This window comes from Ctenopharyngodon idella, chromosome 16 (assembly GCF_019924925.1).
Source record: "Ctenopharyngodon idella isolate HZGC_01 chromosome 16, HZGC01, whole genome shotgun sequence".
Taxonomy (NCBI): Eukaryota; Metazoa; Chordata; class Actinopteri; order Cypriniformes; family Xenocyprididae; genus Ctenopharyngodon; species Ctenopharyngodon idella.
This window is the reverse complement of record NC_067235.1, coordinates 17551527-17578161: the sequence shown is the minus strand read 5'-3', so window position 1 is coordinate 17578161 and position 26635 is coordinate 17551527. Positions and strand designations below refer to the sequence as shown.

General features: G+C 37.0%; 1 protein-coding gene across 6 annotated transcripts in view; it reads right to left on the bottom strand.

The window, feature by feature from the left end:
- map7d1a (MAP7 domain containing 1a) overlaps window positions 1-17776 on the bottom strand; it is a 45124-nt gene extending 27348 nt beyond the window's left edge. For 5 of the 6 annotated variants that reach the window (XM_051865580.1, XM_051865581.1, XM_051865583.1 and 2 more), the window contains exons 1-2: window positions 17383-17776; window positions 1306-1515 (exon numbers count right to left, since the gene is read on the bottom strand). In XM_051865580.1, the coding sequence (XP_051721540.1) occupies window positions 1306-1515; window positions 17383-17443 (271 nt within the window). In that variant the 5' untranslated portion in view covers window positions 17444-17776. Of the gene's footprint in view, window positions 1-1305; window positions 1516-16395; window positions 16416-17382 lie in introns of those variants that run through there. The other variant, XM_051865586.1, reaches the window with a different exon arrangement.
- Window positions 17777-26635: the final 8859 nt, after the last annotated feature.

Here is a 26635-nt window from a genome sequence, read left to right as displayed (position 1 = left end):
ATCCAGAAAGGTACTAAAGACATATTTAAAACAGTTCATGTGACTACAAAGTCACGTGATTTCAGTAAACAAGGCTTCGTCTACGCGATCCGAACCACTGATTTGAAACAAAAGATTCATAAAGCTTCGAAGCAGTGTTTTGAAATCGGCCATCACTAGATATTGTTGAAAAGTCGTTTTGTTTTTTTGGCGCACAAAAAGTATTCTCGTCGCTTTATAACATTAAGTAGAACCACTGTACTCACACTAACTGTTTTAAATGTTTTTAGTACCTTTCTGCACTGTAAAAAATGATTTTATGGTTAAGTAAATACTAGAGAAAAAACAAATGTAATTTTTACATGAAAAACTAAGTAAATTCTACATTAGTACTCAATTTAAGCTTGTAGAAAATAAAGAGTAAATATTAACATTATAAAATCAAGTAAAATTACTCAACTTTTCCGATACTGGTGTTCCCATCATGCACTGGGCCTTGAATAATTAATGAGGTTGATTTTTCGCTGTTTTCCAGTTGTTTTTACACTGTTTTATCATTGCTTTTGTGGCTATGTTTAGTATCTTGCCATTTTGTGAAATTTGGAGTTCATTTTCTACTCAAAATGGTACATTCACACTCAAAAACGATCCATCGAATGTTACCGTCGTTGTGTATTGTGTACCAAGTATTGAGGTCTCTGTGTTCAAGTGCCGCATTACTTCTATTATGTAGATATGGTGTCTATACGTTATCTATTGTATTATTTACTTAGATGTTTCTAAGTAAAGCATACACTTTAAAAGCATGGTTTAATGCAGTGTTATATTGTTTGAGTAAAATGTATTGGAAAAGAAACTTCAACAAAGTAGAAATTACTCAACCTTTTACTGGCCAAGTTAAAATTACTTATTTTCTTTATTAATTTTACTTAACTTAGTTAAGTAGAGTAACTTAATTCCATATTTGAAATTTACTTAAAAAATATGCGTGCAAAAGCTTGCAAAAGAAAAATTATTATTAATTTATTAATTGATTATTAATTAATGAAATTTTACTTACTTTTTTTTTTACAGTGTGGATCTTGAGAGGTTCAGTGACATTACTGTCAATGCAGGCCTCACTGAGCCATCGAATTTCATCAAAAATATCTTAATTTGTGTTCTGAAGATGAACGAAGGTCTTACTGGTGTAGAACGACATGAGGGTGAGTGATAAATGACATTATTTTCATTTTTGGGTGAACTAACCCTTTAAGAGGACTGTCATAAAAACTAAATACTGAACTTGTCTTAAAATAAATAGCAGATAGTCTTCAGGATACCCACCTTTCTTGGATTGAGGGCTACCATTTGACCTTGGAGTGGGTGTTGCGGGTGACTTTGGAATGACGTCTGGTCGTGTCGGGGTAACTGACTTCCTTGCGGTGTCCATCTTTGTAGGCCTGTTGGCTTCAAGGCCTGATTCTGTTTTTGAAGGGGTTATGACTTCCTCGGAGCTGGGATCACTGGGATTGGCCTCTGGAACAGCTGGGGGATCTGAGATAGAATGCAAAAAGAGTGAGAAACTTCAAGACCAGTCAAACTTCATTCCAAAACTACAGTAAACACTTAAGTGTATTTGTCTACTAGATGTGTGATTACACAGAAGAGTCATTCACAGTTACATTCCACAGAGATTAAATCCAGATAGATTTGTTTGATTTGCATACACGATCCAAAAAATAATATTTTGGTACAGCAAAGACTGAATGAGTAAGTCACGCCCCAGACGGCTCGATATGAACTTTAACTGCACTCCAGTGAATTGATTATTGGTAGTTTGAAGGATTGCTCTGCAAGCACAAGAAAATAATGGTGATCTTGCTCCCTTCCACTTCTCTCAAGAACATCGATTTAGTGAATAGCGAAAACACAGTCTCTTACTGATGATCACTCCAGGCTAAACATATAATTTACATACATATAATTTACTTCCTGCAAATGGAAAACATTCCAACAACTGCCAACTCATAGATATTAGATGACCATGCAAATGCCACAATCTGAGAGTTTCATTATCATTCCCTGGAGTCAATGTCATGGAATAATACAGAAATGGTTCAAAAATGCATCATGATTCTTTCTTGAATGATAATTAATTTGGCAATGAGCTGCCTTAAACCGCAATAGATCATAACTTCCTAAATCAAAATCTAATTGAAGTCAATTGTAAGGAGTTAAAGGTTCCCACCGCTATTGATAAGCTTGTTGCTTACCTGGATACTTGAACAGCCTAAAAGTCTAAATTAAACATTTTTCATCCAAGAAAATGAGCAAGAAAACAAGTTCTGGACTTCTGAGGCCTTAAAGCCATGATGTCATGTCAAGACAGTAAGCACAAAGGGAGGCGGTTCAGCAGATCACCTGTTTTTCACTGATAAGAGTGTGACCTGGGTTAGAGTCCAATGTGAAGTTTAAAGACTCAGTAAAGCATCTATGTATAAACACACATGCAAACACACATATACAAAAAGATATCAGAGTAAGGTTGGGCAATGAATATACCTTAAAAAAACTCAATATTTTTTCAGCTTTTTTTTGATGATATTCAGTACATATTTAGATTCAAAATGTTTGGAAAACTAAAACAGTAAAAATATAGAAATTTTTAAGGCAAACAAGCCTAAACAAGCACCAATATAACAAAACATTGCAAATATATACGTACATAAATACTGTTGTTTGCTACTAAAACATTTAAATGAACATTTTATTCACATTTTTATAAACATTTTCTTTATAAATGAAGAATGTCCCCATATCAACTTTCAGGAAGTAAACAAACAAATTAAATCACTGAATCAAAGTTCTGAATCAACTTAATTCACTGAAATGATTCAAACTTACCAACTCTAACTTTGGTACTCAACTCTAAGATTTTAATCAGAGACATTATTAAAACAATTGGTTTTATTACCTCAAAAGGGGGTCACCTAATGTCTATATGTTGTTGTGTAAATTCACATTGCCAGCAAAATGCAAACAAAACAAATATATTATGGATATATTCATAGGGCTGCCCCTAGTACTCGACTAAACATTAGTCGATGAGAAGAGGCTTAGTCAACGAAAATTTAATTAGTCGGTTAGTCAAAGAAAAAAAAAAAAAAACTCCACAGGAAGTGGTGAAGTCACACAGTTCATGAGGGGCAGATTGTTAGCGGCGGGTCCTTGTAGTAATTACAGTATGTCGGGCAGGAAATCCAAACGTTCACTTATTATCCATTGACCTCAAATATAAGTAAAGTAGTAGCAACTTCACTTGGCCGCTCATTCTAATGTTAACCTAATAAATGTGCACTATTATTAGGCACTTATCTAAGTGTTCGTGCGGAGTATGGAAGCTGAAATATAGCAAGCTTACTGCAAGACATGGATTCGCTGGTGCGACCACTTGCATTTTTTCCTGACAACAGTGGAAACAACTTAAAATACTCCGTCATTATGGTCATGCAGATAAGAGTAATACATCATTCAAAACTGTAAAGGGTCTACTTTTATTTGTGTAAACTCAATATAACAAAACGTTGTGCTTTTGTAAAATAAAGAAAAAAATCCTCCCCAAGTATATATTTAAGTAAATTAACATAAACGTGCGATTCGTCGACTAATGGCTTAAATGAATGACTACTAGTCGACTACAAAAATCCTTAGTTGGGGGCACCCCTAGATATTCAACATATCATCTAGCCCCATACTACATCGTAGAGTAAAAATCAGCTTGGTCGAGCAAATATGAAAACATCCTGCTTTTACTCAGAGGGACGCCTGTGTCATTTCCACCTCAACATCTCTATTCAGCTGCCATGAGGTGGAAGAGTTATTCTAACAAAAAGAAAAAAAATGAAACACCACTGGTGGCCTGTTTTATCCCTGGGAGAACGAGATTGGACGGTATGGCAATAAATGAACGGGAGGTTGAGAGTTTTACAGGGATTAATATTTGGAGATTTAAGCTGGCAACTTCAGCTCAAGTTCTTCTTTAACCCTCAGGTGTGCTTGAGCCAAGATATGACTCTTTTTGATCTACCCTTGCATCCCTTTTCCTCTCGGCACTGGCACTGCACACTGTCCAGGGACAAACTGAGTAAACGCTGCCATGCACTGCATTATTCATGTTGAGCTAAAAATACCATTACCACCAGACATGAAATGATAAAAAACACATTAAGCATAAGAAATGATCTGGGTTGCATGCATAAAAGGTTGCGATTTAAACTAGGAGATTTCATGACAAAGTACAGCTACATAGGGAAAAATCTGTAATATGACTGCTGATTTCTGTTGCATTATGCATTTGCTTGGTACTCATTATCATGTCTGAAAATAGACTGATACTATGGAAATACACCATGCTGTCAATCAAACAAGCAACTGACACATAGAAAGGAAGAAAGAGTTTTCTTAACCAGTAAATAACTCCAAATTACTAATTTAATGACTCCAATTGCTATATGCGGTAGCAATGCATCCAGTTAAAGTTAATACTGTCTAACAAAAGTGTGGGCTGAGGGACTGATGTGAGAGGGGCCAAAAGGAGACACATCTTGTGCCAGAATGTTACTATCGTTGCACGCTTGGCTATAGTATCATTCCCATGAAAATAAATAAATAAATAAATAAATAAATAAATTCCAGGCAAACAATAAGACATCTGCCATTTTTCAGCATCATACTGACATGAAAATACTTATAAACCAAAAACATGCATAAAAACAAATGACAGAAAAAAAAGCTGTGAATGAGCTATGTTCTATAACTATCCTATTTATAAAGGATGAGGACTATAAAAAAAGCAGTGTTTATCTACAAAAAAAATTAACAAATGAAAAACAAATACATTTAAAAAACATTCTTTCAAGCATATCTGTTGCTCTTTTTCAAGGACAATCAATGTCATTATGTGTTCCTAAAACCACAGAATACGGGTTAAATGAAGAGTGCAGAGCAGTCTCGCCAAAAGGGTGCATGGATCTTGAAGGGTAGAGAGCTTGAGCAATGCTCTTTTTCAAATATGGAAATGAGACAAACAGGGAGCCGGAAGTGGAAGCAAGCAGCGACCGTTAAATCAGAGATCGGAAGAGGTGAGTGGGGGGTTGGGGGGAGAACAGAAGAACCGGGAGGCCAACTAAGAATGGCTCTGCATCTCATTTGAGGCCTAATGAATTACCTCATCCTCAACCCCCAGGCCCCTCGCCCCTCGCCCCTCGCCCCTCACCCCGGATGGATGATGTAAGCAGGCAGGGCGCCTCTTCTGGGGGGAGTGTGAGGGAGAGGAGCAGACTCACTGGAAGCCCAGAGTAAACACCAGCTGCTGGGACAGAGCCAAAGAGAGAGAGAGACTGTGAACTGTAATGGTGCTCCAAAGTTCTGACTGTCTGGATTTGATAAAATGTGATGCGTCAAAATAAATTTACTTAAGCTCCACGGACTCAAGCTTGGAAGCGCAACCCAGAGCACTGCACAAGTGAACGACTGGGTCACTGCATGCCTGACGAATGCACTTAGGATTTGAAAGGCTCACACTGGAGCTCAAACTTGTTTCTGTGTGTGTTTGTGTGTGAGGGAGTGTCAGAGAGAGGAAAGGAAAGATGTGGGTGAGCTGTAACAGTAGCTCAGGATTACATTAAGTTTTTCAGCTTCATGAATTTGTTACGTTGCAGGGAAATAACATATTTTACTTTTTAAATTTTATTACACATACACACATATTATATATATATATATGTTATTTAAAATAAAACATATATATATATATATATATATATATATATATATATAAATAAAATACATATAGATATAATAATACAACAGATGTTCATAAAAAAATTAAGGAGAAGTCTGGCATCAGTGAAAACTGACATTTGAGTAAAAAACAAAATACTTAAAAGGGTAAATCTAACATTATAAAATGGCTCTGACTCTGGATTCTGATTGAAGCCATTGTACAGTAAAATGTGCTGATGGATCAAACATCAATCAAATTCTATATTAGTGCAACAAGTTGCAACATTGCTCAGCAACCAAAGAATTGAACTCTGTTGTGCAATAACAATGATATTTACTATTCCGAGACCACATTCATTGCTAAATACCAGTATCCTCTACAAAACCACAAACACAATGAGCTAAGATGGCAGCGTGTGGTTTGAACCCAGCAGAGGTTCTCTTGGGTCTGTAACCACAATGCCTCAGCATGTTTTCCTCCAGACGACGATCCTCAGAGGAAGTGAGAAGGACATATGTGGCAGGCCATAGCTGACATGCAATGATGGATGCCATTCCATTCATAACTTCCTGCTCTGCCATCATGAAAACAGTCATCCTTACTGACCAGTGCAGTGTGTTAATATTCAGAGACTTTTGTCATACGAGATCAACCAATTTCAACACAAAATTAGCATACATCTCATATATTATTGCTGACATCTCATAACACTATTGTTTGGATTGGTAAAGCTTAATTTTCAGCATCATTACTCTAGTCTTCAGTGTCACATGATTCTTCATTAACCAATCTAATATGCTGATTTGTTGTTCAAGAACAATTTCTTATTATCAATGTTGAAAACAGTATTTTTGTGGAAATAGGATGTTCAGAAAAACATCATTGACATGAACATTTTTAAAGCTACTTTTGATCAATTTAGTGCATCCTTGCTGCATAAAAGTATTAATTTCTTTCAAAACTTTTTTGAACCCAAACCGGCCCCTACAACCCGAGAGCAGTTTTTAGATCCTTCAGTTGAGCTCTGGCATGAGAACCAGCATGATTTTGGTGGAAAAACATCTATCAGAAACCTTCAAATGTTTAATTTTAAACCAGCAAAGACCTAAACATCAATTCAAAACAGTCTGAAGATTCTGCTAAATTCAGTGTTTGGGTTTCCAGCTCCACCCAACAATCTGATGGCCATTCCTGCAGCAGAAGCCTAATTATGGGATCCACATGCACACCAACCTCAGCGCTAAAGTACTTCCATGTACTGTGAACTCACTCACAATATGAGCAGGAGGAAACCAGAGCCAAGAACATGATCTGCAAACTGAGAGCTAAACTAAATTAAAAACACAAGGCCTTATATAAACATTTATATATTTCATTAAATCAATATTCAACCTCAACATGGTTTGGCAGAACAAAATGGTCATATGATTTGAATCAATTGCTAATTTTCTAAACTGCTTGCATCTCTATCCAACTAATAAAAATAGTGCGCTGTGCTGCTGGTTTGGTGGTCAAATCAAAATATAACAACTATCAAATATCAAACTGAAGTCAAGTCAGGGTCATACTACAAGCTCCATCAGTGTGTTCTAATAATTCAAACACATTGAGATTTAAGGGTGAATGCATCTTTTTTCTGTAGATCTGAATCGCATCACCTTTAAAACATACTGAGGTAGATGTTTGGGAGGCACAATATATTAATAACAGTAACATATCGGTTATTTGTTACATATTAAATGTATTAATTTATTGCTGTTGGTCAATGGATATATATCTCAGCCGATACTGGATAGTTATTCTCATTCCCCCAATTTTTTTAATGTAAAATCACCTTTGCTGCCATCTAACGGTTTTTAAAGTTAAAGTCTTAAATTCTACTAATTTAATAATGTTAAATGTAGGCTAAACTTTCAAAATGAATATCTATTTTCATACTGCACATTATAATGTTGTGATACCTAAATTCACTTGTAGCATTTAAAACAATTGGTTTTATTTTTTAGCGATTTATAAAAAAAAAAAAAAAAAATGACTTTAATATTGGCCATAACATGAAAATTATTATAGGCTTATCAGTATCAGTATTTGTGCATCCCTAAAGAAATTACAATAGAAAACCTGCATGTGAGAAAACAAAACAAAAAACATAATTGAAACTCAAATCACTGGCATTTAGTTGCGTCAGACCGACATTACAGCACAGATCAGCTGACTGTCACTGCATTCCAACTTCTCCCTGATACGATCTTCCCACATCCAGAAGAAACAGACTGTAAATCCAGCCTTTGACAACATACAGAAGGCTCAAAGCAGAGTACAGCTGTTATGGACTAAAATTAGGACACATCAAGACGTCAAAAAATTAAATTCCCACACAGGGAAAGTAAAACAAGCAAAATAGTGACAGACAGGAAAGTCTCTGATTGCATTCCAAGGCTTTCTGTGTTTTGACCTTTGAACTTTATACCACCTATATGAGGCATGACATTGTGGCCTGTAAATATTCTGTGGAATGACTTTAAAGTCAGCATGAAATGAAAATAAACCCCATCTATTTTAAAAATGCATGTTATTGTGGACAATTCTTCAGTGCATATGTATTTTTGTTTTGACCTTGTAATTCTTAATTAAAATAATCAATCTTGAGACTTCTCTCTCTTTCTCTGGTGATGATTGCCGGACTTTTCCAACCATTTAGTCTGCATAAAACCCTGCCCCTTTCTTACAATACACTGCAACACATATTCAGATCTGCCTCCATCCAATCAACAACTGATACCAGAACCAAGTTCCCACTTTACATTTTTTTTTTTTCAATAATCTGTCACTTAGATGCACGTCACAATTCAGAAGAAAGATCTGTCGCTACTTCCGTTTCATCGCAACTTTAAAAGATAACAGCTCTATTTCGAAATCTAGCGAGCTGACTACCTAGAAATCATTTTAAGGAATTACAGGTATGTAACGCTTAGCAAAATGTTAACATCAAACCAGATACAGCATAGGAGATTTCAGTCTTTCCCCAAGTAGACAGGATCTATATTTGTATGGCTACTAGCTTCAAAAAAAACAAAAAAAAACAACAAAAAAACTCGCTAGCTACCAAAATGGCCACAGAGTGAACTAACATGTCTTAAACTTTGGTCAAAATCTATAGCAATCAATTTTCCAGTGCACTTCTCTAATGTATGGCGCAGAGAGTTGCTGCCTGTGAAGAGCATTTCAAATCAGTCACTTATGAGGGTCTATTTTAGATAGGATGCTGTCTTAGAATGTGGATACCTAGGCAGGAGACAGCAAAACGGCACACTAATCTACTGTTCTGGTTGATGATGTAACTAATATGCTAACGTTTATAACCAAAACATTTATAAATTTGTAGCGGCTTAAAAACAGTGAAGACTTTAAAGACCCAACAAGTGATCTGATCTGCTGTATCTTATGCATCTTAAAAGCTGAGACTAATGAAGTGTGTAGTGAATCACCAAATAATACGCACAAGTGCTTTAGAGCACTCAGAAGAGCTCATTAATATCAGGAACATGTAAAGAATTTAAGTTCAATTCATTATTAAAAACTGTAGGCCACAGTATTAAAAGGCCTGGAAAAAAAAAAAAAAAAACATCTCATATTAGTGTAAGCTGGTAGCCTCAACAACACATCTTTTTAAAAAGTAGTCCCTCCCCAAACTCACGTTATTGCCAGAGAGCAGCAAGATATATATCCGGATAATACAAGTGATTCTTTTTTGCCACAGAGACAAATGTGATTTCTCAAGACAAGCATTTCAGTGTAATCTGTCAGATAGTAGTGACATTTTATATGTGGTCTTCCAAAAAAAGCAGTTTTTAACAGATCAACTCCTTAAACAGCACAACATTCAGTGTAATGAAGATGGTGGCAGTGCATTTGATGAAGGTGTCCTCTGTCATACTCTGGTGCGGATGGATGCCTTTATTCAATCATACTGGGAAAGGGGAAGATGGGAACGCGCTGTCCCGCAAGCTCTTCATGTCTGAGGACTGTGATTTACACCATCTGGGAGCAACACAGGAAAGGAGACCTGACGTGATTCCATCTGTATGCACTAGGCATGAGCTCTGGAATCTTGTCACACCGTTGCTTGCTCGTCCGTTCTCACTTCCCTCATTTCTCTCTCTCGCTCCTCAGCTGAACAGAAGACACACATTCAGTGAGGAATGTTTAGCATTCCTAGCACTCAGTGACCACACCAGAAAACACAACGCCTGCTGTAAATGACAAATATGAATGCTGTCTCCATACTAAGGTAGCTCAATGTTTGTCCACATTAAAACAAAATCACACATCTGCTGTCTGTCTTAAATGGATAGTTCATTCAAAAAAATAAAGCTGTTATTTACTGATAATTTTCCCCTTCTGATCTTCTGATAATCATTTAATTAATCTTTTGATAAACCCACAGAATGATTTGTCAGCAATCAGAGATTGCTGATTCTCTCATGAAAGCACCAAAGACAAGGGTGGACATCAAGCCAAAAATGAATCCAAACTTGTATGACTTTCTTTCTTCTGTGGAACACAAAAGGAAAAAAAATGTGGTATTTCAGTGCTTTGTGTTTTCTCATAAAACCTTTGGGTTCCCCCAAGGAACTTTGCATGGTAATAATTTTGTAATGGAAATAATATGAGGTAGGAGGAAAAACAATACTTCAGTGCTTTTGTGAGAGAACGCAAAGTTTATATTAAACTTTTGCGAGAGAAAACTAAAGTTTTCCAAAGTTACTAGCCACACAGCATTTTCACTGGCCATAATTCTGACATTGATACCATGGGGGAAAATTGCAATATAGATATTTTTAATATTATCTCTATAATTTGGCAGTAGGTTTATTAAGCTGTTGTCACTTTAAGACCTGACGCACGGATCCATTATATTGTTACACCTGTGTTTCCTTTCTCCACTGTTTACGTTTCATTTCACTGAATACATGAAGACTGGCATTTTGATATTTTATGTGTATTTGACCGTTTGAAAAATTAATTTAGTACTGAGAGGTAGGGGTCGACCGATTATCGGCGCCGATATTAAGCTTTTTTATGGTTATCGGTATCGGTCATTTTCAAAACCGATTTGCCGATAAAATAATTTAATTTTGAAATGCGCCATTTAGCTCTGATGCAGCCACCTCTGTCCGAACGCACCACTCTGTGGCCTAGAGCAAGCTCCGCCCACTGCCCATCTGATTTGTTGTGAGTCGTGAGTCCAGCCAATCAGCGCGGAAGGCTGAAGGCACGGAAAGTTTTGCACTCTCACACCGAAAGGCGAGCACTAGCTAACTGGAGCTGCTTCAGGAATCACGCATCAGTTGTCTCTCAATTGTAAGGCAGCAGCAGACATTGCTTAAGTTAAATCACAATTCACTACACTGAAGTTGCAAGACACCTCAATATAATCACGACCTGAATTTCGGCGCGGGATTGCGGCTATTGCACATAATTCTACACATTCCCGCTGGTTTTGCGATTATTAAACGGGAAATTCACGAAAACATTTATGCACTATAGCATGTAGATTGAATCCAAACAGATTACCAGAGCATATCAGTTATATTAAAACTTTCTGTGAGACGTAGTTTCACAAACAGTTTGAGTGATTCAGCGGTACCGAGTATTTTTCTCATTGAGTTTGCTCTGCAAGCGAGACGTACACTGCAATACAAGACTTTAGCACGCGTTTCGGATAGTTAACTTGACGGAATTCGCACTTGCACATCATTTTTTTACTCATACCAATTCAAAAATACAAGCCAAATCCCTCGTGAACCGGAAGTTGCAAACAACTTTTCTCCAGTGTTGTGACGTATTTCCAAGTGAAACGGAATATTGAATAGAGGGCATCTCTCACTCATAGCAGACTAACGGTTGGAGAGGAGTGGTTTAAGCGTTTTCAACCCAAGCCGTCAAACTGACGTCATCAGAGAAGGTACACTATTTCAGACCGGAAGTAACTTTTCAGATTTTGATTAAAGATTACCACGCGACAAACAATTTTTTTCCGTGTATTAACGTGCACGGATTAATTGTCCAACACAAGACTAGGAATATGCACTAACAAAGTAAATAGGGTCAATTTTGATTTCATGACGACTTTAAAGCATAAAGTACTTGCGCGCTCTCAAGAGACGGTCCTCAGTCAGTGCGCTTTCAACCAATGCACACGCACACAGGACACAGCCGCCTCTCAAACTGCTCGCAACAAGTGTCAGATTGAGTTATTTTTCGCAACTTATTACACATCAACGTTCAGTTACACACATAGTTATGTTAAAATGCCCGTCCTGACGAGTATACAGGTAAGCACAGTCGGTTGTCTTCAGTGAATGTGAAAAGCATGTGTAACAGTACTATATTGCTATAGATCTTAAAGAGACAGCAGCCTTTAAACCTGCTACTGTCTACTATTGCCTGTCACAATCAAACAACAAAAGAAAATCTTTAATAAGGATTAATCTATATTTAATTTATACAGTTAAGGCTATGTAGAGTTATTTTAGATTGGATTATTATTATTAATGTTATTATTAATAGTTCTCAAAATTAAAGATATGTTTAAAAGCATTTAAAGAATTGTTTTTTTTGACAGAGCCCTTGTTATTCTTAATTTTGATGTTAATTTTCATTTTTACACCAGACATATATATCGGTTATCGGTCTACTTCATCTGTAATAATTGGTATCGGCATCGGCTCTGAAAAACACATCGACCCCTACTGAGAGGTGGCTTTATGTGCGCACACTTTGGGTGGGAGCTCAAAATCTGCGGGAATAAGTAAAATTATGAGCAATATGCACAATCCCACATCGAAAATAAAGCCTTTTAAAACCAAAATTATTCATCCGGAGCAAATGAAACAAGTGAGTGATGGGAGGCGGGTTTGTTTGTCAACTCGCTGTCGGAGAGATGAGAGAGCGAGAAAGCACAGCTGGTATCGTGTATCTATTCTGCGGAAAATTAGTACTGGGAGCATTTCAGATATTTCAGTTATCAGTATTAAAAAAAAAAAAAAAATGATATTTTTGACAAAACTACATTGCACTATTTCAGAAAACTACAACTGAAAAATTCAACCCACCAAAGTGGCTAGTAGGAGTGACTGCATTACACGCCACTGCTGAAATCCGCCCACATTTGGCGGGTTGCCAGGTGTTAATGTCAAGCCCTGGTTCCGCGTAATGAAAGCAAAAAAAAAAATTCTGCCTAAAAAGTTTCTCGAAGGCACGCAATACTGTTGAGAGAGAAAGCAAGTTTTGTGAGAGAACGCAAAAGTATTTTTCCTCCCATCTCATATTTTTTCCATCACCATGCCCCCTTAGGGTCTCCATAGTTTTGGAATGGCATGAAAGTGAGTAAATGATAACAGAATGTTCATTTTTGGATGGACTATCCCTTTTTTGACAACTGTAAATTGGAGGAAACAGCATATTTGTTATGTAGAGGCAAAGGATTAGACACAGCTACACAGAGGAATTACTAGATCCTTTATTCAATGCAAACTCTTGTATGCATTGTGGGAAGGAAAACAGATGAATACATTCTGTAAAGCTTATTTGACGTGCAATAATTTTGAGTTCATGCAAATTGAATTATCAAGAGTCAAGCCTACCTATTATGAATACAAAGAAAGAAAAAAACAAAATCAATATTTAAAATAGGAGCAATATTACCCAGTTAAAGTATCTGGAGTATGTGGCCTTGAAAATCCCTTTTGTTCACATTTCCTTGCCAATTTCTGGGTCTGACAACATTCAAATCTTCAGAGAGGATTAATTACTCCAGAGACATACTTTCTAGGCCAGATTTGATGCAGTGGAGAACCGCTACTATTCCTCAGGCTGAATGTGCTTCAGTTATCACTGGTGCATATGTGCGTGTGAGTGTCAGTATTAAAGCTTGTGGTTGGGATTCATAAAATTGGATCATTTAATTGTTACATGCCAATTAAACACATTTCCCCCGTAGGCTGTTGCCACTCATTTAATGACATCCAAGGTTAAATATTTCCCACCAAAAAAAGAAACTAAATAATGTGCCGACTGCCTAATGGGATAGCATTTTATCTTAATTTAGTGCACAACATATTTTGCAAAGTCGTGGTTTCTTCCTTCTGTTACAAAAACATTAATGTTGTCATCCTAAAAAAGTGGTCATTTTCTGCTCATTACATAAGTGCCCCTTGGTTCGGGGTTTGGGCGTGACAGAGAGGGGTGTGTGTATATGAATGTGTGTTGGGGGTTGTAATATGTTACACAACAGAAACTGGCCCCTGTGCCCACAGAGCTGACATGGATTAAAATGGTTTTCTTGCAACTATCTAACTCCAAATGATACTCATTATTAAGCAAAAAATAATGTCATGGATCGTGCTCCCAAATGCAACTTTTTTGAGAAAAAAAAAGAAAAAACAGAACGATCAATAACTTATGTCATTTAGCCTCACAGCAAAAGAGTTCTTATATTTTATTAACATAAGACTTGTTTATATACAGAAAGCTGAAGGACTTGTTTTGACAAATATACTGTTTCAAATGGATATCCACTTACTGCATTTATTGATCACAATAAACTGGCACGTTCTCCACAACGTGAACACTGAGACCTTGACAAACGTGTTTAATGTTCTGTTGAAACCTGAACACCATGGTGCTTTGGAATTATCATGAATAAAAAAGTCAACAATGCTTTCACAAGTAATAAAACATTGCTGGAAACATCTCTGCTCCTTGCACTTTATCTGCATTGAAAATAGTACATTGTTCTGAAATATACGAAACATACTGACAAGGCTCATTTATCGGATAATATTTTCAATATACATTTCCATTTCTTTTTGAGAAATTTGGCCATTTTGCTAACTTTGGCTAATTTGTTTGGGCAAATCTCGAGTAAAGTATGCAAAATAAGTATTATTTAAATTCACCAAATGTGAAATCTCATTTGCTGTCAATAAATATTATGATTACTTAGATATCGGTCAATCGATTCACTACTCTCAATTCTCATTAGTTGCCATTAGATTTCATTAAACCTGCAGAAAACAAACAAACTAACGCATTGGTATATCACATTTAAAAAAAAAAAAAAAAAAAACGCTGGATGAAAACGCCAAGATGTGCATAAATTCTAAAAACTTATGCTCTCAACATATGTAACATTTTTTATCCAATACGAGGACATGCGTATAAACTATGATGGAAACACATTTACTAAATAAATCTCAATGCGCAACAAAAAAAAATTCATGTGACTTTGCCACAACAGTGGACGTGATTGGATAACTGGAATAACTAGCGCAACAATTTCATTGGTTGGCTTGGTCATTCTGAAACGCCTGAGCCATAGTCTGTTATCAAACTGATTTGGTTTAATTCTGTCCCAAAAGCACGACCGCATTCCCAAACGCCAGGCATGCGCACACAAGATAACATGACAGCGTTTATGGTGATTCGTCTGTGCACAAGTCATTTATGATTTAGGAAAAAAGAGCTACAGCGCTTCCCCAAATGCAGCAAACTTCCATTTTTATTACAGATATTTTGTGCCAATTTCACAGGAAGTGACAATTTTGTTCTCTTGAACAGATGGGATGGAAACCATGCTTATGCATATGCTATATTCCAGTTAAATTCGCAACTTTGGATGGAAACATAGCTAGTGAAAGCTATGAATCTTAATGATTCAAGCACATTAGAGACTGATTCTCAGGTTTGCAAAGGGAGACTATAAAGAAAGAGGACCAAACAGTGCCGACAGTTGGGGATGTAAAACGAAAGGCGGGGGGAGCCAAGCGTCACTCGTGCCTGAATGCAGATCTAAAGAAAAGAGAGATTAGAAGATGCTCTTCAAAAGTCCTGACAGGGCAGAACTCGACAGAGCAAACCTCGTCAGACTGAAAACGCCTCAGCTCCCATTCAGGGCATGCCTTTAACATTGACGACTTAAATTTACTTTGTATTTTCTCTCAAACAATTGAATAATGGGCTCCTAAGTGTGCACTAGCATGCAATGTGTCTTTGGTACGAAATAAAAAGGACATCGAAAGGTGATTAATCAGTCTAAAGACACAAACAGAGCTCTCTTATGAAGGGTAAAAAAGAAAGTTAATGAGTAACAGACAACAGTGAATGAAGTTGTAAATGCAAAGGACTTAAACACAAAAGACACATCTTGTTCAGGTTCTAAAGGGAAAGAAACTCAAGCTCACTTTAGAACAAAATGTTCAATTAGACTATCAAGTCATCGAGTGCTTTAACCTAGTTTAACCTAGTCTCGAGAATATTTACCTCACTGGCATGATCCATGTAATGACACATCTGCAATAAAAGGATGATCAAGTCCAATTACTTCTGGTAAACATATTCATCACTAACCATAAAACTGCAGAGGATCACCAGTGCAAAACATGCAAAAGATGAATTAAATCCATGATCTGCAAGGGAGCTACATACTTACTGAATATTCAGCAAAAACAGAAAAGAAAAACAGATCTGAGGTTTGTTACCCAAACCAATGCTCAATTATAAGCCTGAAGCCAGAAGACAGCACAAAAAAGGAAGCAAAACCTAGCTTATGATGCAGCAAAAGGGCTTCATGTTACATAACAAACCTTCCTAAGCAGCAGCAACAGCCAAACCCAAACACCTAAAGATCTCCATCTTCTCAGGAGCTCCATTAAATGACTGTAATTTGAATTGAGAAATAGATCAGCTGTAATGTTACAGTATATTCATGCTTATCCGGACATGCATAATTGCAGGGTGTATCTTAATGGCTGATCTTTCTGCATAGACTAGCTGATGCAGGGAATGTATCATCCTAATCACTTTGGAGATCATATGGTCCTAACTTCTATTTATTTGGTAACTATGCGTCATTGCCAAGATGATTTAGTCAACAGACTCATTATTAGAAATCACTTGCATGTGATCTGCAGCTTTTTAAGTGTTTGATGATGAATTAATCATTGGAATCCATTGGAAATTAGTCTTTAATCATTTTATATTCTCACGGTTAAAGACAGCAAGAGTGACGTCACCGAGAGAAGGCGGTGCAAAATAATCAAGCGTCACAAAACTCAGACAGCAAAACATCATGCTAGTGCGCAGACCACCGCAGTATAACTACTAACTAATAACTAGTATTGTGTGAAAGATTCACCATTGTGAATATGTCAAATATATAATTCATTGTCAATTTTGCCTTAATGGATTGTGTGAATATCTCATGATTGAGCTTGAATCCCTGTAACGCGTCACATATGCCACCATAAACACGTCATATTTCTGCATTTATTTAATTAAAAATATATAAATAAAAAATAATACCACTATAGAACAACGGAAGTCCTAGCATTATTATTATTATTATTTAATTTTAATAAATTTAACGTTACTTAGGGATGTGTAATTGCATACGTTACAAAGTTTAACGTACCTTAAATAGCAGTTTTTATATCCGCTACTATTATTTATATATTAAACGCATATTGTCGGTGGAAGGTAAAAGGCTGCTCTATTCAACAGATCCATATTCATACACATGGATCACCACGGGGGGGGAATACAGATTTAACATAACATAAACGCCGACTTACGTGTTTCTGATGGTGTCAACTGATTTATCCCCGGTTGTGTGTCTAAATGGTTGAATTCCATGTTTTTCGTTAAATCATGTGGATTTTCCTCTTTAAAATGTATTCATTCCTTCCGTGAGACAGGGAGAAACTTTCTTCAATCGCTCCGGTTTTCCACAGGCACACGAAACCGATCCCTGTTTCTGCTCAACGCACACAAAAATCCCCAAAACAACTGAAAGGTCTTGGAAAATATTATGGATACGATGGACGCATGTAGAGCCCGGGATTAAAGTCCAGTCATAAAACTGTAGATTTGTCACGGCCTCATGGAGCGGTGAGATTCAATAAACTTTCTGACACACAGCCGACGCCTGTGTGCTCCCTCTGCCGCTCTGAAGGTGATGGCATGCGGTTCATTGTGAGCTAAAGACTGTCCCAACTCGGCCTCCAGTGTGGAATGTACCACATTTCACGTTGGGGTGGATGTAGAATGAAAGTAATCCCCAATTACCCGCAAAGGTTTGTTAATACGATTTAGAGATCACAAATCTAATCAGAAAAAAAGACTGAAATAAATTATTTTGTATTTCTTACTTTTACAAGCTCGCATCTTTTAAATACTGTTAACTATTTTACCTGTCCAACCTGTTTTACATTAGAAGGTTTCGTCCGCCTGCGTCTCCAAAATGTTCAAACTGCCTAGTTTTGTGACTCAATGGACTAAACCCTAATTTCATTATAGAAAGATGCCGTAATGACTATTTAGAGAGATGTTTTCTCCCTATGAGCCCATATCGCATGCTGTACAGTGTCTGATACTACATGCCAACCCCCTATTCTCTTTAAATACAAATTATATTATACACATAAAAATGTGTGTAGAAAGTAGAATTTTCATGTAAAACTTTTTCTTTAAACACCAATGAAATCAAAACTGGAGTTTTGTGGATTTTTGTCCATGTGTGTTAGCTTTGTGGTCACGTATGCTATAGAAAGTTGGGGGAAAAAAATCACTTTTCCCACATATATTTGGAGTCATTCTCTTCCAGGCAACAACCCAAAAATACTGATGACTCATACTGCACTCAGTTATTTTATCCAATCATATGCTCTCTAGAACGAGAACGTCCCTCACCCTAACCCTACCTACAATAGCAAGTAGCAAATCATGATTTACAGCTTCAAAGTCCCGTTCAAACTTCCTGTTTCAAAAGGAAATATGGCAACAAAGGAAAAAAACTGGGATCCCCTTAATGCCTATGGTGGTTACAGCCGTGCTTATGCCCAAATAAGACTCAAAGCAGATGATAAAATGACCAGCAGTTATAAGTTATATTATTATTGGTGCTTTTGTTGTTATCATGGTATAGATTATCTAACATAAAGCGAAATAGCAAATTTCACAACTTCAATGTCATTTTTAAAATAAAATATCACAGTAATATTGCATCAGAAGAAATCAGTTTCTCTTTTCAATTGATGTGTCTTGTGTTCACTTCAACATAACCTAATATATCCTGAGGGACAAAACAACGATAACAGGAAAAAAATGTTTTGCTAAATCTTATGAATTACGAAGCTGCTTGCCACCTGTAGAGCCCAGCTGGCATCTGCTCAAGAGAGGATAAGAGTGGACGCTATTGAGGGGAGAGGGGGTTGGTGTAGGAGTGAGATTGGGGGGTGCAAATGGCACGCTTGAGAGGGGACATCCCGTCCCCCGAAAAGACCAGTGGGACTCCTTTGTGCAGCTGTTGGCCTGTGTTAACAGAAACCCCCAAGAGCCACCTGTCACTGCAACTGGACTGGACAGAGTAATCTGGAGGGGGGCTAGATACTCGAGGCAAGGGCTGAGGAGCCCCAATAAACACATCCATCCATCCATCCATCTATCTATCTATCTATCTATCTATCTATCTATCTATCTGTATGATGTCATTTTACCTTTGTTGAATTCATTGTTGAATAGCGAATAACCTTATATGGAAACCATATGTGACCCTGGACAACAAAACCAGTCATAACTTGGGTCAAGTTTTTGAAATTGAGATTTATACATCATCTGAAAGCTGAATAAATGAGCTTTTCATTGATGTATGGTTTGTTAGGATAGGACAATTTCAGTATTTGGCTGAGATACAACTATTTGAAAATCTAGAATCTGAGGGTGCAAAAAAATCAAAATATTGAGAAAATCGCCTTTAAAGTTGTCCAAATGAAGTCCTTAGCAATACATATCCACTCACAAAAATACATTTTTGATATATTTACAGTAGGAATTTTACAAAATATCTTCAGGGAACATGATCTTTAGTTAATATCCTAATGATTTTTGGCATAAAAGAAAAATCGATAATTTTAACCAATACAATGTATTGTTGGCTATTGCTACAAATATACCCGTGCGACTTATGACTGGTTCTGTGGTCCAGGGTCACATATAATCATTTCTAGATCATATGCATGATACTATTGCTAATAATTACAGTGTGAACAGACCTCATTCTGAAGTTAACTCTTTTTGCAAAGCTTTAAAATGAGCTAAAATTAAGATACTAAAATTAGCTAAATCTGCTAATGCATTCACAAATCCCTCTATTCATTGACCTCATGTTCTTCACTTGCACTGTTTAAGCACAATGCTAATGGAAAGACTCTCTCAGAAACTTCTATATGAGTTGAGAATAAATGAGGCATGACAAAGCAGAAAATAGTGCAGCTTTGTTTTATTGAGGACAATTTTGTAATTACACTGAAAATGTCATTGTAAACAGCATTTCATTATGGAAAATAAGAACAAAACAACCATATGCCATTCACAAAAAAGGCAATGTGAACTAAAGATGTGAACTCACACACACAGTGGATATTTATGTCTCTGTGGGCGTACACAAACTTAAACACATTCTGGGCAATATTTTCTGATGGCTTTGTTGAATTTGATAGCTGAATAGACGCTGGACCGTGAGGGACATCCAACCACGGAGTAAACAGGGCACAATAGATCTCTAATATGATCAAATGAAAATTAGAAATGGAAATTAGACTGAGTTTTGACTGAGAAACAAGCCTAGTTTAACTATTTTCATTGTCAAGAGAAGAAAGTGTGATACATGTTTTGTGAGACAATACAGTTCGATTGCTATTTGACATCTAGCAGTTTGTTCCATTGCTACCATTCTAGACACTGTGCTTTAAACACAGTAGTTTTATATTCTTGGTGAGGCTCAGGTTCAACAGTGTCAGTCTCAAGAAGCATGTCTATTGTCCTAAAGAACCCATGGGTCAGCATCTCTGCATGGTACAGGGTCATCAGTGGCCCCTTAATGAAATCACAATAACAAGAATGCCCAGAATGCACCCAGATAGACCTTCAGTCTTTCATAAGTCTGTTTTATGTGAGGAACATGGTGTCAGCCAACTTTAGAATTATGTTAGAGAGAAAATGACGTATTGAGAAGATGTCTAGGCAATGTCATCTGTTCATTGTTTGAAACATTTCTGCCAAAGTCTGTCCTGTCTTGTAGAGTTCAGGATGGGGTTGACAGATCATAAATAACACAATGTGGTATCAAATAAATCAGGCTACTTTGCTTATTAGAGATCATAATTCGTAGCAGAATGAAAACCCATCAGTAAGCGTACAATGTAATTTGTCTGAAATAGTTTTCTCCAGTCAAACACAGTTCTGGTTTAATGTTGCATGACATTAGATATTGTAATGTAAACCAATATTAAACAACACTAAATGTGAATGTGTTTTGCAAGCATAAATATGGTTGGGAAATGTTTTTTATAAAATGTGGGCAAAGACAACCACAAAGTTGTTCCTATTAACCTGATTTAAACGTAACAGAGTTACAATTAAAGGCGGTTTCAATAATTATCCACCTTATTCCTACGCCCCATGACGCTTTGCGCGAATTATGGGTGCAACTTCCGTTAAGCTGTAAACAATCAGTGAAAGGCTGTATGAACGCAATAATACGTTTAAAAAACAAACAAACTGGGTACAATGAGATGACATTATTATACTCAACCTGCAACCATCGAACATTAAAAGGACATTTAAAAGTGTAAAAGCATCAACAAGGTAACGGACAATAAATAACCGCAAAAGTGCGATTATGTCCACAGCAATAACGGACGGGTTAAATATCACTGTATAGCCAAAAATGTTCATTAACTTTTCAAAGTGATTTCCATCATTTTGACAGATAATAAATTGTATTTACCTGTGAAAACAAACCTGGAAAGAGACGTGAGGATTTGAGGAGAAAAACGATATTCTTCGTCCAGTGAATTATTAATGGGATATATATCGTTAATTAAATCGGGAGAACAGACCACAAATGTGCAGTATATGTTGTCTTTTTTCATACTATTACAGCAGAATACAAAGGGAAGAAAGAAAATAATCATGAGGAAAAGAATGCAGCGACTGAAAAGAGCTCGACATAGATATTCTTGTTATAACATGTCACGTTAAAATACCAAACGTTACGTTATTCTCATGATGTCTGAAAATAAAACATGAAGGAATATTAACAGCCCATTCAGTCAAACTGACGGATAAGCTTAATTGATTTGTAACGATTCGTTTCAGTCTGTTTGAATGTAAGTTCTCCAAACCGGAAGTGGCACCCATAATTAAAAACGCCGTAGGCTCGTCAGGAAAAAGGTGGATAGCCTACTGATAATGAGCTAAATATTCATAAATATGCCTCACAAAATGTCTATAACCTGTTGGGTGAAATATGAGCCAACATAAATTTGGTGAAACATATACTGAGTTATCATTTGCTTTTAGTCAAAATTACATTTAGAAATTCAAGTCAACCAAGAAAGTCTAAACAAATTCTAACTGAAGGCAAATTTTTAAGGCCAATATGAACTGCACTACATAAAAGCTTTTGTGATTCATCTGAATAATGTACTGTAGGTCAGTTAAAATTGTTTCCTTGAGTCCCATCATTTTATTCTTTTATTAAATAATAATAATTCATTGCATTATTATTCAATGAGTTTTATGTACCTTTCAAACATCATTATTCATCATAACATATAAACTAGTTAAGTGCAGTTCTTCAATTTAAATCTAAATTCATAGATTATTGTTAAAACTAAATTAGCAAATGTTTAAATTTATTTACCTTAATATATTGGATGATGCATTGTCATCCTGTAGATGCTAAACTGTACATGTTACAATTTAGCAGTAAATGCAGTAAATGTTCTTAAGTGGGGCATCTTCCCTCATCTTCCCCTATAGGTAACAGAGCCATGCACACAAACACGAACATGCAAAAGATGTTCATCCCCCACACCTCACCTCCAGACCCCTTTCCAAAGCCATGAATTGAAACTTGCACTGCAGAAACCACAGCCCCCTTTTTTTGCCCTTCAACACCTTCATGTAGCCCCCACCCCGTTCTCCACCACCATCCAAAGATCCGCCCATAGACCCTTTCATTACCATGACAAACATTGTACTTACCGGGAAGATAAAGAGAGAATGAAAACGGGACAGAGTGGGTGAATGACCCACTGTGACCCTACTGGATGAGTTTAAAAGCTTAAATTCCTCTTTAAAATGTCGTTCGCTGTTGAAATATAGCCTATTGATACATTTTGAATGAAAACGTTTTTAAAAAAAGAATTTAATTGTAGCCGTATAAAGTGGACTTTTATGCCATTGACCGTTGTCCATGCACTGCAGATGCAGTAGATGGTTCCATGCTAAACCTGTACCATACTTATAGTAGCCTACTTACTGAGTTGCAAGCATATTCAAAACTTCTCTGGATCTGATGATGGATGTGCACTCCTAAAAAGAAGATTTTTGCAGTGATGCCATTGAAGAACCGTTTTGGGTTCCCTAAAGAACCTTAGTGTGAAGAACATTTTAATAATCTAAAGTATATTTTGTGCAATAGAAAGTTGCATGGATGTTAAAGGTTCCTCATGGAACCAGATGCCAATAAAGAAACTTTATTTTTAGCCTATAGTGGTTAGCCAGTACAGCATTGATGATAAGAGCTTTATTTGAGATGTTGGAAAATGAAGTTTGTCCAAAAGCCCAACCCCTCTATAGAATTCCATATTATTCCATATTTAATGGATTGCATGCACAAAGCCTTCACAAAGAGAGTGATAAAGAGGTCTTGACAGTAAAAGGAGGACAGAATGAGCTCAATAACATACATAGCAAAGAATAGGGCAGGAAGGAAGAGGAAATATGTGGTCATGAAAAGGAAAACATATTTAGTTAACCTCACAATCTCTGGCCAAAGCACAGTGACATCTGCGCCACCTGCTGCAAACCTCCACTAGCCATGTAGAGCCCTGGACTACAACCAAATTTCAAGGACAATCTATGTTCTGCTAGCCATTACTCGTGCCAAGTCATTAAAAAGCAATTGATGTCTGATTAGTAAAAAGCAACTGTGAAATTGGATTCTATAGCATTGTTTACAGCAATGGGATTTAAATAACATCAATAGTCTAGTAACAACAAAAGTTTAATAATCATTTCAAAATATGGACAACTTCTTTCTGGCCCACATATGCCAACAACTTCCCAATCATTTGTCATGCCCAGAAAAAACTACACGACATTTGTACCAATGTTTTGTCTTGATTTGCAGTCTGGATGTCATGCTGCGCTGTGTAGTGCAATCCACAAAAGAGTGTAATGAAAGATAAATGAGATACAAGAAAATTTAATCAACACTGAGAAATTAACAAGCAACTACACATTAAATATCAACGATAACTCAGAAAACAGCAAATAAGGAAATGAGAGAAACTGAGGGCTTTTATACACAGGGAAAGTAATCAACGAAACAAGGAAAAGGTGCGAAACTCAATCAGAAACCATAGCAACAAATAATGAACAAGAACTCAGGCAAATAGTGACAAGGAACACAGGATAGCTAAACGGGTGCGTTTCCCAAAGTTCCATCGTTACCAATAGAGTTCAATGGAACTTGCGATCATAGTTGGCTAACGCTGCTTTTGGGAAATGCACCCCAGGACAGAACATGACTATTACATTGGATGAGTCAGTTGCTAGTTGCTGAAAGTCAGAGTCAGTCTGCAGATTTTGGGCAGTCGGCATTGACAGATTTAACAGAAAATCAGGTAGTGCATGATGGACACAAATTTTCTTTAGCTTCAGACTATGAGGCCATTTACACAACATGTTTTCAACTAAAAATGGAAAACTTTTTATAAGTTTTGGCTGTTTTACAGAACATTTACATGACAACAGTGATCTGGTGGCCTGAAATTGCAAGCTTTTGAAATCGGGTTTCAAAGTTTTTTACTACCGCGTTATCATCTCCATGTAAACAACAAAAACGAAGATTTGTGAAAACGGAGACGTCATGCACATGCATATTATTTATTAAGTCTATAGACACATAATGGGCCCTATCATACACCCGGTGCAATGCGGCACCAGATGCGTCGAAGTGTTTTTTGCTAGTTTCAGCCTGACACAGTTATCATTTTCACGTCCTGCGCCACTTTTTTAAATAGCAAATGCATTCGCGCCCATTTGTGTGCCCATGGGCGTGCTGGTCTGAAAACGATGTGTGTTCAGGCGCATTGTTGGCGCGTGGCTATTTTGAGGCAACTGAAATAGACTGCGCCACTGACCAACTGAAACCTGGTCTAAAGTCAATGGCGCAATATTTTTTTGTTATTTAAAGAGCGCGTTAGTAATATGCGCCTATATCCGGGTGCACAACGCACGTACACACTCTGCTTATTACACACACAGGGACGCGCAGCAGCACACAAACATGCCAAATATTCATAATAAAAAGATTACAATGTAAAAGATTATTATTGTGTGTATAAAGATAAAAATGCTTTGGCTTTTTCCGTAGATGGTCTGCTTGCACACCGTCTCCTCTCTAGAGAAGCGTTCAGTTTTTCCGCTTGCAAATTCCACCATGTAAATAGGGAATCCACATTGGCACGAGCGCAACTGATTGGTTTATTGCACGTTACGCCCAAAACACACCCATTACTCATTAAGAGAATAGGGACAACCCTTTAAGACCATGCGCCGGGCGCGCCAACCATTTCCCCCGTCCTTAAACTAGCAAAAGTGGATTCGGACACGTCCTAAGCGCACTTGCGCCGTGCGCTTTAGACCATGTGATTAGATCTTTAAAATAGGACCCTATGTTTCTTTGCAAAGTGACATCGCCAACTACTGGCCTGGCATGCATAACAGCGTTTTTAGTCGTTTTCGCGGATCCTTCGAACGGGGATCGTTTTGACAATATTGACGTCTTTATGTGAAAAAAGCAAAGGAAAAACGTTTCTGTTTTTAAAAAAATCACTGTTGTGTAACAAAAGTACCCTACGATTCCATCCAGTCAGAGGAAATCAAACAATTTTAGATCACATATTGTTTTCATTTGTCATGCATCTCCTAGCAATGAGTTTGTTGTGTTCAGAACGAAGGTGTGGTACTGTGTCGTTCTAAGTCATTTAGTGCTCAGTTTTAATCTGGTAGAATTAGACAAAAAGTCCACACATCCAGCAGGCAAAAAGCTCCATAAATAGAAATTTTATTTATTGCATATTTTGCTAAGAACATTGTCCTTTTTGTGATCAGTTTTAATCTGGAACCATTTACAAAGTCGACAAGTGTATGATGCCTAGAGTTTTAAAATCTGTTCAGACTTATAAGTTGTGTAGTGCATTCCAGCCCTTTACTGAAAAAACGCAAGGTATGGCTCATTAAAGCTACAAGCTGCTGAATGACTACTGACGCTGAGCCCATTGATTAGCTCATATCCTCTATGATGAAGTGTGTGATTAAGCCCTTCATGTTCTTGCTTGATCATAAGTGGATCACAGCCACACAAGAGTCAGGGAAAACGAGAACATTTCCCTGTAGTGAACACTAATGTGATCCTCAACCTGGAGGCAGGGGTCAGAGGATGATGTCATGGCTGTTACCAAGGCAACATCAACAGAAACATAAGGTAGCACGGCTGGAATTGTCAGATCAGCTTCAGTGCATTGCATCACTTCTTCCAAAACCACCCACCTTCCAAACACATATGCTAGACACTCACACTTTGTATTGCCAGGAAGGGCTGAGGCACATCTCTGAGGAATGTGAATAATGACAGTGAAATTTCTCACTGGGAAATTATGTTATTGCTGCTTGTGTACGAGGATGTTTTGGACTGTACTCTCATAAACTGACCTACAATTCTACGTGTACAATTAATACAACATATTTTGA